This window comes from Zootoca vivipara, chromosome 16 (genome assembly GCF_963506605.1).
Source record: "Zootoca vivipara chromosome 16, rZooViv1.1, whole genome shotgun sequence".
NCBI lineage: Eukaryota > Metazoa > Chordata > Lepidosauria > Squamata > Lacertidae > Zootoca > Zootoca vivipara.
The window spans coordinates 33,004,243-33,017,917 of NC_083291.1; the positions used below are offsets into that span (position 1 = coordinate 33,004,243).

Genomic DNA, 13,675 nt, shown 5'->3' on the forward strand with positions numbered 1-13,675 from the left:
GATGAGGGATGTTCAAACAGGAAAACCAAACTTTTGCTTAGCATCCCATTGGCACTAATGAAGTTGAATTAAGTACAGTGGTACCTTGCTTCTCGAACTTAATCCATTCCGGACGTCCATCCCAAAACCAAAATATTCCAAAACCAAGGTGCGCTTTCCCACAGTATGTAATGCAAAATGGATTAATATGTTCCAGGCTGTTGAAAAACTGCCCCTAAAACGCTTCTCCCCACTGCCCCAATCAGAGCGATCTTTCCAGATCTCTCTCTCGCTCTTACTCTTGCTCTCGCTCTCTCATGGCAAAGCAGCTGGGCTTCAGAGCGCTGCTGGGATGCTTCTCCCCACCACCCCAATCAGAGCTATCTTTCAAGAGATCTCTCTCTCTCTCCCTCTCTTGTCAAAGCGGCTGGGCTGCAGAGTGCTGCCAGGACACTTCTCCCCGCTGCCCCAATCAGCCCGATCTCTCTAAAAGCAGAATCATAACACTAAAAACAGAAGCCCAGGACACATTTGACTTCCCCCCAAAAAATCGAGAACCGGAACGCTCATTTCCGGGTTTGCGACATTCGGGTTCCAAGTTGTTAATGAACTAGGCTGTTCGAGAACCAAGGTACCAGCAGAGAGGGTATGGAGGGGGCCCCATGCAAAGCCTGCTCTGCTTTCCATTCTTCTCCTTAAGACGTTTTACACTCCCAAGCTCACCATTTCCTCTCTTCTTCTTCCTCCTCCTCCATCCATATCCATCCCTAGGCGGGCATGACGGCTCCTGGAACCAAGCGGCAGATTTTTGAGCCTGCCCATGGCCTGGAGCACTGCGACACCCAGAACATCTCCCTGCAGATGGGCAGCAACAAAGGGGCATCGCAGCAGGGCATGACTGTGTATGGGCTGCCGCGGCAGGTCTACGACTCCAAGTACTGCCTCACACCCAACTATGCCATGATCGGAGAGGATGAGGACCAGTACAACCACAGCCATCATAACTTCTACAACTCAGAATAGCCAGCAGGAATCATGGGACGGACATAGGACAGAGACACCAGCACTTAGAAAAAAAAAAAGGAAAAAAAAGGGACACTTCCCAAAGAGAAGATCCGCCATCCGGTGGCTATTTTCACCTGGGAATATAAGAAGATCCAGACAGTTCCCTAAACTGCTAACCAGCTCACTAGAGACTCCTCAAACCATGCCAAAGCCAAGCCTCCCCTCCAAGTCTCCACCCACTGAGCCTTAAAAGCTTCACTTCGATCCCTTTCACGCTTTATTTAATGTATGACGTACTGCCACTACTTTTAAGCATGCACTGATGTGGCTCAAAGCCACTAGGATGGAATGTTACAGTAAAAATAATAATAATCTAATGGGTTGGGAGAAGCAAATACGAGGCAATGAGCACTCTTGATTTCTTTCCTGAACAAGAGCCATCAGTTATCTCTTCCCTGTGGCTTGTGGCAGCTCCTGCCGCTGCTGTTTTGGGGTCAAGGCAGAAGCAGACAATCAAAGGCACAGCTTCTGTTGGTGAACATATTGCCTACTGCACTCTGTTTTGTACCATAACAGAAGCTGCCCTGGTACCAGGCCCCGTCATCTGCCTTGCTCTGCCTACAATCAGGTTAGGGGCAAATTGGCAAGCCCCCACCCCAGGGGTTCCAGTCATTTTTGCTTCCTACATACTAATAGTTTGTAGAAAATCACCGGTGAACTGAATCAGCCATTGGCTTCCTGGAAACGGAACATATTTAGGTAGAGTATGTGAACTGTGGAGGGAGACTGTAGGAGGTTGGACGCATCTAACCAGTAAAGGGGTATGTTCACAGTGTCCGAAGTTATCCCAAGATTCATGTTGAGAGATCATTTGGTGAGAATTACACACAATTGTAAACCAAGGCCGTTCATCTTCTACATCTTCAGGGAGAATCTGGAAAATAACTTACCAGGTTATCAGTAATCTAGTCTTCACTAAAAAAGAGAGACAGAGTTTCTCGTCCTAATGGTTCATGACTGAGCTCCACTATGCAGGCAACTTCTACAGAAACACTCTAGCGCTCAGAAATTGGAACTTATCCATTCCTCCTCCTGAATGCCTCTTGTTTACCAACGGTTCTCCTATCAAGTAAGCCACTTCCTTGCCATTTATCTCCAGCACACACACCCAATTTCATAGTAAATAATGGAAATCAAAGCAACTCCACACACTGCAAGCACATTTACACACATTCTGGAGAAGAAATTTAAAATTACAGAGGTACAGAACATGAACAGCCCTTAATAAGGCTGGCAGAAGTGCTGTGGGACTAATTTGTGTTTGAAACTAAAATGCTTCTATTAAGTAACATTCACATGCTTCAAATGAAGACAAATGAATCACCTGCTATAGAGCCAAAACCAGTTTTGAGATAAGCCTAACCACCAAAATAAATCCCACTGAATTTACTTATACAAGTAAATTTGGCTTGTGATAGCACTATCATCCAGTTCAATACTCAATTAACTGCATGGATTTTAAACTTGCATAAATTTGCATATATCACAATAGCCCTGAAGGGGGGTGGGGAGCATTCACTGTTTGTAGTGACACCTGTATGTGTCATAGCCGGGGCCATTTCGGAAGCACTATTTCCACCTGTGTGAGGACCAAGGAGCGATGCTCTTATAAGAAGCCCCCTGCCACCACCTGCAGATTTATAATCACTTCCATTTAAAAGCAATTTTCCAACAAATCTCCTCTAAATGACCAAGGTAAAGGGACCCCTGACCATTAGGCCCAGTCGTGACCGACTCTGGGGTTGCGGCGCTCATCTCGCTTTATTGGCCGAGGGAGCCGGCGTATAGCTTCCGGGTCATGTGGCCAGCTTGACTATTAATCATTTAGATTAGTTGTCCAAACATGGCAGTCTCAGTTAAGGATTGGGGTTGCTTATCTACCTGCGTGGCATCCAAGTTAGAACAGGAAAAAGCTCGCTGGCTTCACTAACTGCACCACCGTGTTGCCTGGTGGCAAATCTAGATGTTTAGCCGGGGGGGCGTGGGGCACTTGCTCACTGATTAGCACTGTAGTTAGTATGTGGTACCAGCTATTGTTACAAACCAACAATTGGGGGAAATGCCAAAGTCTATATTGCCAACAAAAGCAGCTGCTGTCTTTAAATCCTGCCCCTGCCCCTCGCTTCTCTCCCTGAGATGCTCCACATATTGAGCAGCTAAGACACACCCAAAGAACCCACTCCAAAACTTTTTTTTTGTTATCTTCTGCTAATGACCACTTTTTAATTTCACTGCAGCACAATAAAAAAGAAAACAAAAAAACATTTCTAATATGATTGGAGGTCTTCCTTATCCCTTGGTCAGAGGTTTTCAACCTTTTTGAGTCCACAGCTCCCTTGAGCAACTACAGTACTGTACATTCTTTCTGCAACACCCTTGTGGAACTCAGGAACCCAGTTATGTCACCCCTTGCCTGCAGAGCTGGCAGCCTGTCATGCTTTTTCAAACACCCTTCAGCCTCCTCTCTTTTCCCTTCTCATTGGGGGTCCCTGAGCTGACCCCCCCCCTGCCGCAAATAGAGGTGCCTTTTCACACTGCCCCACAGGGGCCTGAGAGGCATCTCCTTGGCAGCTTGTAGCCAGAACTGCTGCAACAAACAGCCACACAAGCCTATGGGAGGCAGAGACGCAAGAGAGCATCAGAGGAGGGAGGGACAGAAAGAGGGACAGAGGCCAGTGTTGCCCGTGGTACCCCGGCCATCATTCGAGGCACCCCAGGGTGCCATGGCACACTGGTTGAAAACCACTGCTCTTGGTCTATCTAGTCCAGAACAATCTACTTTGGTTTACAGGGAATCTCTTAAGTCCTCCAGGCAGAAAGGACTTTTCAAACTCTGGTCCCCAAGTATATGCCAAGGATTGAGCCTGGGGGACCTTCTACGAAAAAAATTCATGTAAAAAAAAGAGGGAATTTTTAAAGTGCTAAACTAGAGTTTGACTCTGCTCTCTTCTAACTCAGTTTAAAGCAGGCATTCCCAAACTTCAGCCCTCCAGATGTTTTGGACTACAATTCCCATCTTCCCCAACCACTGGTCCTGTTAGCTAGGGATCATGGGAGATGTAGGCCAAAACATCTGGAGGGCCGCAGTTTGGGGATGCCTGGTTTAAAGCTTGTGTTTCTTTGCAAGTGTCTACTGTCAAATGGAAAACAGTCAGCTGACGATGCAGAATCAGAGAGAATAAGCCTGCATGGTTATGAATGTATTCAGTGATTTGTACCACATTCAACGGCATAAAAACCCGTGTGGCAAATGGGCTGTCATTTTAAAGTGAGCAAAGTTTCTAGCCTTTGTAGTTTACAGAGAAAACATGAAAATAATGGGCAGTCTCTGCTTAAGTAGAAAATTCAAATTTATACAAGAAGGGTTATTACTATGCTGCAAAATAATAAAGCATGTAAGCTCAAGCTATACTGTGTGCAGATCCTAGAGCAGTTTAGAATCTTCTTCTGGGAACAGACAAAGTCTAAACAAGTCTCTTGCTTGGCAGGTCTCAGAAAATAAGTACTCACCAAATAAGGGAAGTTATGTTTCATTTGCTGTCCATGGGTTGGTGTAAGAACATAAGAGCCTGCTGAATCAGGCCAATGGCCCACTTAGTGCAGTCACCTGTTTCCAGTGGTCAACCAGGTGAGGCTGAACCTGAACACAAGTGCTCTTCCCACACCTGTGATTCCCAGCGACTGCCATTAAGAATCACACTATCTCAGACAGTGGTGGCAGAGTGTAGCCATTGTGGCTTGTAGCCATTTGATAGCCTTTTCCTCCACAAATGTTTCTAATCCTCTTTTAAAGCCATCCAAGTTGGTGTGAGTAGCAGTGAGTTCCATAGTTTAGCTATGCATCAGCACTTTCCATGGCGTGTCCTGAATCTTCCATCCAATCTTCATTGGATGGCTCCAAGTTCCGGTATTGCAGAAGGAGATAAACTTCCACCCACTTTCTCCAAACTGTACACAACTTTTTACACCTCTTATTCAAGTTTTGTCTAAACTGACCGAGCTGCAAATGCTGTCAGCCTTCATCATAGAGGAGTTGCTCCGTTCCCTTGACAATTTTGCTTCTTTGAAATCTTTTCAAAATTTTTGAGGCGAGGCTACCAAAACTGTACAGTATTCCAAGTGTGGTCACAACATAGATGTGTTTAATGGCATTATGTTATTTGCAGTACAGTATTATTTTCAATCCCTTTCCTAATGGACCCCTAGCATGGAATCCAGCTTTTTCACACTGGATCAAATTCATTGCACTATCCACTACGACCCTACATCTTCTTCCTGGTCAGTTACCATCAGTTCGTTTACACCAGGGGTCCCCAGACTTACTGGGCTTCGGGCCGGTGCCCGCCGCGCCGACCGCGCGGCGGGCCGGAGAGCAGGGGAGTGCGCGCGCAACGGGCCGGAGGGCGGGGGAGTGCGCGCCCGTGCGCATGCGCACACGGTCGGGGGGAAAATCGCCGAAAATCGCTTGTGCGCATGCGTATGGGCCTCCCCCGACTGGGAAGTGCATCGGAAATGACCTCTTCCGGGTCGGGAGAGGCCCATACGCATGCGCACAAAGGATTTTCGGCGATTTTTTGCCGATTTTGAAGATCGCCGCCGCGCTGCGCGCCGTAAGAGCGGGGGTCGTCGCGGGCCGGATTGGGCGGCTAATTGGGCCGCATCCAGCCCGGGGGCCGTAGTCTGGGGACCCCTGGTTTACACTGAATTGCATTTAGCATTTTACTGCCCATTCACCCAGTTTGGAGAGATCCTTTTGGAGCTCCTCACAATCTCTTAGCTTTAACCACGTTTAACAATTTGGTATAATCAGCAGACTTTGCTACCTCACTGCTCACTGCTCACTCTACAAAATTAAAAAGCACAGGTGCCAATAAGAACCCTTGGGGAACTCTACTTTCTGACTCCCTCCATCGGGAGAATTGTCTATTTATTTCTGCTCTGATTCCTATTTCTTAGCCAGTTACTGATCTACAAGAGGACCTCCCTTATTCCATGTCTCCTAAGCTGATTCAGAATCCTTTGGTGACCATTAGACAAGCATCTCCATTCCACTGGCTGGAAGTGACCAAACATGGCAACCCTTTACAACAAGGATAAAAAGGTAATACAGTACAGTGGACACTCAGGTTGCAAATATGATCCGTGCGGGAGGCATGTTCGCAACCCACAGTGTTCGCAACCCGCGTCTGCGCATGCACGGGTTGTGATTCAGTGCTTCTGCGCATGCGCGCGTACTGAAACCCAGAAGTAACCTGTTCCGGTACTTCTGGGTTCAGCGCAGAGCGCAACCCGAAAAAAACACAACCTGAAACAGCTGTAACCCAAGGTATGACTGTATACAGGTGATTCTCAACTCACGAGATTACATTCTGGGGATAGTGTGTATAGTCAAAACACATTGGGTTCATTGATGGGTGGGATTGTCAAAGTATTTTTTCCCTGGACACCTGCCCCCTTTTATTTTATTTTAAATTGAGTGAAGCTGAATGTGCGAGTTGTGAGTGACCTGAACTTAGCAAGTTAATGAGCACATAAACACCTGTATTTGCATGACCAAATCCAAATACCTTTCTCCATGTCAAAGAAACCTACAGGGTACTTGGTTAATTTTTACAGCAGTTTCATTGGATCCAAAAGCAGACCTCCAAATAGGTGAATAGCCAATACTTATTTGACATGTTTCTACCTCGCCTTTAAGACAAGACAGCTTCCAAGTCAAACACCAAAATCGACAAACGTAAAATGAAAAGGTGGTCGAGACCTCTGGTCATACTGTTCTAAGCCACATGTCCTACAACCTTTACAGTATTCAAAAAGCAAGGTGACCCTGCCAAAGTACAAAGGCTACAGAGAAAACAGGGTTAGTTGTCTGGGGGCCCTGATTACCCTAGAACTAGAACACTGTGCAAAGTCCCAACCAGTCTTATTTACTCAGTCTAATCTCTCATAGCAAACAAGCCCAGTCAGCTGATTTGTCACAAACCCTCCATTCTGGTACTCTGAGGTTCTCGCCTTGGCCTGGAATGCAGCCATTTGCTCCGTTTTTGCAGAGGTCAATAGGGGGAAAAAAGATTACTTCAAGAAGTCATGCTACTTTACAAAGAACAGGATATAAGTAATAATTTCATAATAATCTTTACCAGACAAGTTAAGTGTGATGGCCAGCTTCAGTAGATGGGTAGAGGTTCAATTCTCCACAACAGGACATGTCGTTCTCTTTTGCTGAGAATTGGGTATTGCGCAGCAAAAAGACAGCCAGGGTGGGATGTAGCGAGAATCGTGCTGTCTCCAAGTGATGCAGGGCTGCAGAGAATGGGGAAAGGCTTTTCTTTCAGCTTGGATCAGCTACTAAATGTAGTCTTTAGCCACTTGTCAAAATGTGGGCAGAGCATAATTCCTTTCAAGGCTGGGTGGAAGGCCACAGTGCCACCTCAAAACTTGTTTCAATGGCCCTTCAGTTGACTCTTCCTTTGGCTGAGAAGTAGGACTTGAATAGTAGATGGTCTCCGCAAGGCAAACAAGAGAGAACACAAGAATATTTTTTTTAGGCTCCACCTTCTCTGCTTTTCTTTCATCACTGCCTGTGGAACTTGCACCTCCCTGACCAAGACAGGTATATAATTGAGAGTTCTGCATTAAAATAGACTTCTAGGAAGTTCAGTGTGAGCTTGTACCATTACTGTTAGTGGAATGACCACTCCAACAGAAAGCTCAGTTTCCTTAATGTTTGTTCAGCCTTGTGGTTCTTTGATTTCCTTCTTCTACAGAGCTCAGAATGGTATTTTAGCCCCACAGCATCCATGTAAAATGGAGCTGGGCTGAGAGAAGGTAATTTACCCAAAGCCGCAGGGAATTGAAGATGCAACTGCCAAGAGTATCTAATAAGCACACAACTTAAGGCACTCTTGTCTTCTTCAAAATGGGCAGCAATTACAAAACCGAAGACAAACACAACGTTGCTATCACAGAAGCAGCTAACACAAAAAGCTGTACTGACTTCATACAATCCAAAAAGATTAAAGTGGGACGCAACACAACACCAGCAGTAACAGAAGACACTGAACAGATGCTTTTCCATTATGGAATTTATTTAAACGGGATGATAATTACTCAGTTACTGGCAGAGGCTCCTCTAATACATTTAAAACAAGTGGGTTCCTGCTTTCTTGGACATTATTTACATACAAGGGCACAAGAATTTGCTGTCCAATAGACTGTGGAATTAATTCCTGCTTGGATTTAAAAGACAAGGGACTTGATAGAGCAGCAGGGGTTGTTGGGAATGTACAGCTGGAGGCTGCTTTTACCATCCAAGGCAGCCCAAAAAGGCCTCCTGATTCAAGGCCACATGACAGTGAGGAAGGCAAGGTGAGAAGGGGCCAAAATCCTCTGTCATTGACTGCCAAATTCAGAATTAAACCTCTGTCCGTATCGATATCCACTCCAAAGTAAATCATTTGTGGTGGTTGCTGTGACCCCTGTATTTTGTGAGCACTCTGTTATTAGGAAGACTAATAAGAAAAGGGAAGCCAAACTGGCAATTAAGTGATCTATTTCTGGAAAGCAGAGTTCATGCTCACCACAGTGAGAAGAATAAAAAGCAAAACAAAACGAAAAAGCATACACACTGGAAGGATCTTTTACAATATACTGTTTGATTATCACCTATGTACATTGCACCAGTACCTATTAATCGGATGATGGCACAATCTCTGCGATGTAGGCAGAATTCTCCTCAGTAAAGTACAATTAAAATCCCACATCTAGTCCTATGGAGCATCCAGAAGCGAAGTTAACATCACTGGCTACTAAGCTGGCTTTTAAATAAGTCATTTAAAATAAAGCAACACTGCTTTCGTGGGATAAAGTCTCCATTTAAAACAGTAGCATCAAGGAAGAGTCGTGACCCCACCCCCCATCATGTTGATGGTCCCATAGTCTTAAGGTCAGAAGTAAGGTCAGATTCCTGCCTATTCAACTGCTGGGCAGGAGCTAAGCTTGCTTTGTTTCCTGTGAAAGGAAAGAAGAGACCCAGAAAAAAAGAAATGCTGGTAGGGAAAGAATTATAAGAAATTCTTCTGGCAGTTTCAGGAACCCAAAGATGACATACTGCCACCCCTACATAATTGGCACCAACCTACTGAAAGAAATGTTTCCTTAGTGACCAAGTCTACTACTCAGTGAGTCAGTAAAGCAATTATATGTGGGGGGTTATTTCATGTTCTGTTCCTGTATACACTTGCTTGCTCAGCATTGCTGTTCAACCATGGCAACAAGGTGTACAATTTCCCAAGGACTACCTCTGAATACCCAGCGACAAAGGAGCTTGCATGGATGCTCCTTCCATACAAGCCCAACTGAAATGAACAGAGATTGAATAGCGGCCCTTGATAAGAATGCACCCAATGCACTGTTGTATAGCGAGATTCCCAATGCTCAGCATGTTTACAAAACCGTGGGCCTTTCCCATGTTTTGCAGATCCTACTTATAGTCTTTAGTCCCTTAATTCCAGGGGTACAATCCCATAATATTCATATGTAGGACAGGATTACTGGATAGAAACAAACAGCACAAGAGTCACATTTCCCAGCCACTTGTTGGATCTTCCAATGCATTATGTAACAAAGAACTTCCACCCTCCCAAATTAAGAAGTATTGTTGAATTCCTGGCAAGTTCCTCTCCAGTTGCTATTGATTGGCTGCCTCACAAGCATCTATCCAGTCACTGTAAACATCCACTGGTTCTGAAAGATCTTTAGGATCAAATGTCAAGGAAGAATCTACCATGAGTGCCCCCCCCCCACATAAAAAATATTGTTGGTTTTGGATGTGTATATCTTTCCAAAACCACTGCAAAATCTTGCAAGCGATTTCTTCTATGAACCATAGTTAAGCTGATAAAAGAGTGGCACTTTAGTTGATTTTAAATATCTGTGGTGGTGGGGTGTTTCAGCTGATTAACCACTCTGGCAAGGCTATGAGTATGTGAATAGCATGTCTGATCAATTTTGATGCTAACTCACTATTTCTAGGTCTTTATGCAGGGTAAGATGAAACATGTAAAGGCCAAGACCAAGACCAAGAAGATAGCATTACACCCTAGGTTACAAATTACTGACATGAAGGCAGGTGCCAAGTCTACATGGGGGAAGAGAATAAAATATTATAAAACTGAATTGAAGTTCAAAGGATACATGTTATAGGAGTCTGGAATTCTTCCAGGCACACGGTACAGGATATCACACCCGTATTTCGAGCCCTGTCCCTGAAACACACATGCAAAAAAAACATATTATAGCTTAAAAGTACCTTATGTAAGAAAGTGAAAGCCAGAAAAGAGGAAAAGGGTGACTTTGGGTATGGAATATTGTTTAACATGCAATGAACAGTAGGCACAAACATTCCTAGTCATCTCAGTTAGAGGCATAGCAAGTACCCTCCACAAATCTTTCCCTACAGAATGGATGGAGAACCTCTGGCCCAAGAGCCAATCTTATGCCACACAGGGCTCCAATCTGGCTCACAAACCATATTACCCAAACCATGCCCATTTGTGAATCACCCTGATGGAACGGGCTTTCCAATCCTGCTTTGCCTGGGGAAGTAGGACAAAGGCCAATGCTTGCAGAAAGCAGGAGTGAGCTCCCTCTGCATCAGCTGACATGTGCTTGGGGACTTGGGAAAACATAAGGCCAGATCAACAAGGCAGCACGAGAAGCATAAATATTCCATTTTCACCACCTTGCATTAGTACTAAAATAATTTCAATGCCAGCAATGAAGGAAAGCAAACAAGGACATATTTGGGAATGGTACTTTGAAATGAAGAAATGTTGGCCTCTGCACTTAAAATCTGATATGCTTAGTGGGGAATAAAATAATGTACTCTTCATACATTTCTCTTTTTATTTAAGAATTATTTTGCCCACCAACATCTGAAGGCCTTGTTCAGCCAACATTTGAAACTTGAGAAAAGACTTTCTTGGTAGCTGTTCCCACAATTTTGAACTCCTTGCTAATAGGAGGCCCAGTTAACATCACCTCTGGGTTGTTTTTTTTACCTTTTTGTTTTTTCCTTTTCCTTTGTTATTGTATTTATTAGTTAGCTGCCTTGATCACCTTTTCATGGAAATACAGGATACAGATACAACCAACAAATAATGGATATTTTTTATGTGCACTTGAGAATTCTCCAACTCCTTGAAATATATCATTTACTTGTTGCTCTGAATAATTCAGTCTTGTTCCTGTTAGGTTTTTTTTAAAAAAAAATCCTCTAGTTTTTGTCACTCTCTTAAAACCTTTGAATTCTGCCACAAACACTTTCTTCATACACCCTTGAATATAGGAGAGGAGTGGCAAAGGAGCTTGAGTCTTCTCATTGTATTTCGGCTCTGGAGGCATTGTTTGTGGCACTGTGTACAATGTAATACATGGAAGATGAGCAGACTGAACTACCAGCAAAGTGCTGGTCTACCAGTTATTTTTCCTTTATTCCATTCCCAGTTCTAATAATGTCTGTGTCCTCCTGCATGTCTACTTTTTGAACCTTCCCTTGTGAGGGCCAGGATGCATATGTCTGCACCCTATTAAGCTTCAGTTTGCCGCACAACATTAATCCACACTCGTCTTTCTTTCTTTTTTACATAACTTACATTTTAACATCACATGATTTCTCATGGTTACAGAAGGGGCAAGTAAATTGAGTCTCAAGTGTCCCAGTCATCTTCTTCTTGGGTGGAGGCTTCCGCTTTGACTTCCTACGGCCCATTTTTGCCTATAGCATGCAAAGCAAGGAGAAACAAATGTGAAGGGGGGTCAGGAGAAGAAGCTTCAGCGAAAGTCTGGATAATGACTGATGATTGGGGGGTGGAGTGTGTTGCAGTTAAAACAGGCACCCCCAAACTTTGGCCCTCCAGATGTTTTGGACTACAATTCCCATCTTCCCCGACCACTGGTCCTGTTAGCTAGGGATCATGGGAGTTGTAGGCCTGGTCAGGGGAAAAAAGGTGGGGTATAAATACATATAAAACTGGGGATATAAATAACTATAATAACAACAATTACTACAACACTCTGAAAATGCACCTGTAACCTTCTCCCTCCCCCCCTCCTTTGAACAGCCACCTTGGCCTGAAAAGAACAGCGAAGGGCTATTATAAACTGCGAAGGGCTGCTTACAGTGTTTGAAATCAGCCTGGCGCCAGGCACATTTTGCACCTGGCTTTTGACTACTTGCAACCAAGTAAAGATGGCGCCTGAACATCACCACCATCAGGAGCTGCATGCCTGGGGATCCTTGGCTCTGGACTGTTTTCACACACTAGTACCCTGTCCTGGGGAATGCTTCTAGTTATATTCTATCTGCACCACGGGAATGAACTTCTGGAACTGAAATGCCTTTCTTTTTTCTGCGCAGCCTGAGCAGGGGCAGTCACTATTGCCGGGGGGGGGGGGGGAGGTTGGTATAAGCCAATAAATATGGGGACTGTCCCTGGATCGAGCGGCTTTTCTTCTTTTAAGTTCTCAAAGCTCTCAATCTACGGTAGCTCAAGGTGGTCCTCTGAACTATCACATAAAATAAAGACTTCAGCCTTGTCCCCAAAGGGCAACTAGACATTCTGTTCTTCTGGTGACTATAACCTTGGCTTAAGACTGTGGTTCCCAATGTGGGGCAATTTGATTTTTAAGGGGGGTTGCTTTGATTTTTAAGGGGGCAATTCGAGAATGTGTTATTAACAGTGAATAGCCTTTTAGGCTTCCTCCACGTGAATATGAGTTCACTTTTTGAATAATAAGAATTATATGTCACAAGCGGAGGAGGCATCAGGGTTTTAGAGATGCTTAGGTGAGGCAATGTCAAGGAAAGGTTGGGAACCACTGATCTAAGGTGCTCTTTGGCGCCTAGTTTATACATCCCAGTTTCGAAAAGCTGGTCTGCTTCCTGAGCATCTCTCAGAAGCGAGCCAGAGCAGGCCGAGGACTGGTTTTGCTGGAGACTCTCGTCATAGAGCTCCGCAGAGGAGTTCAAGGCAAGGGCAGATAAAAGCGACGTCCGGGCGCCCAACCGGCCGCGCTTGTCCCCGCTGGTGCGGCGGGCGACTCGGAACCGGGGTGCGGTGCGGTGCTCCTCTTCCCTCCCGCGCTCCCCTCGTGGGCCCAGAAGCAGCTCCGCCTCCGGAGCCAACGCCGACTCGAAGCTCACTACGGGCGCCACACCGGAGGCCCGCCCGCAGCCTTCCCTTTCCCCCTTACCTGGGGTCGGTTCAACTTCCACAAGGCCTCGTTTCTAACGGAGACAAGCACTTCCGGCGCGTCACCCGGAAGGGAAACGCGACGCTCCCCCCGCCCCGCTCCCCAGGTTCAGGGAGGGCAGGTTGGGAAGGCGTAGAGATAGTGAAAAGATTAGAGTCGCCCGACGCGGCTTAATGATTTGGAAGACGGGAGATCGCGCCTTTCGGAAAAGCCTGCGTGGAAAAAGGAAAGGAGCAAGGAAGAGAGGAAAGGAAGATTCAGTGATTTTAGCCCTGTTTGATTGTGGAGGCGGGCGGGGAAGAAAAAAGGAAAACAAAAACAAAACAGGGCTATATATTGCAGCAAAACTTCATAGTGCACAACAGCAAAGAGTAGC

At 45.3% G+C, this 13,675-nt stretch overlaps 2 protein-coding genes across 2 annotated transcripts in view; one reads left to right on the top strand and one right to left on the bottom strand.

The window, feature by feature from the left end:
• Positions 1–4,453, top strand: part of CNN1 (calponin 1) — a 39,969-nt gene extending 35,516 nt beyond the window's left edge. The window contains exon 7 of the mRNA XM_035140726.2: positions 751–4,453. Coding sequence (XP_034996617.1) covers positions 751–1,002 — 252 coding nt within the window. The 3' untranslated portion in view covers positions 1,003–4,453. The remainder of the gene's footprint in view (positions 1–750) is intronic.
• Positions 4,454–8,111: 3,658 nt separating this feature from the next.
• Positions 8,112–13,442, bottom strand: ELOF1 (elongation factor 1). Its single transcript, XM_035140727.2, has 4 exons — positions 13,300–13,442; positions 11,700–11,821; positions 10,240–10,310; positions 8,112–9,798 (listed from the first exon to the last, which is right to left on the bottom strand). Exons 2-4 carry the CDS (start codon positions 11,813–11,815, stop codon positions 9,734–9,736), a joined length of 252 nt encoding a protein of 83 aa, XP_034996618.1. The 5' UTR covers positions 11,816–11,821; positions 13,300–13,442; the 3' UTR covers positions 8,112–9,733.
• Between the last annotated feature and the right edge of the window lie 233 nt (positions 13,443–13,675).

Excerpts from the sequence above, each read along its gene's own strand:
- ELOF1 (XM_035140727.2), bottom strand. The coding sequence starts at position 11,815 with ATGGGCCGTAGGAAGTCAAAGCGGAAGCCTCCACCCAAGAAGAAGATG. Across the intron at positions 10,311-11,699 it reads AAATCATGTGATGTTAAAAT|GGACAGGGCTCGAAATACGG; the intron begins GTAAGTTATGTA and ends TGTGTGTTTCAG. Across the intron at positions 9,799-10,239 it reads ATTCCAGACTCCTATAACAT|ATCTTTCAGAACCAGTGGAT; the intron begins GTATCCTTTGAA and ends TTGATCCTAAAG.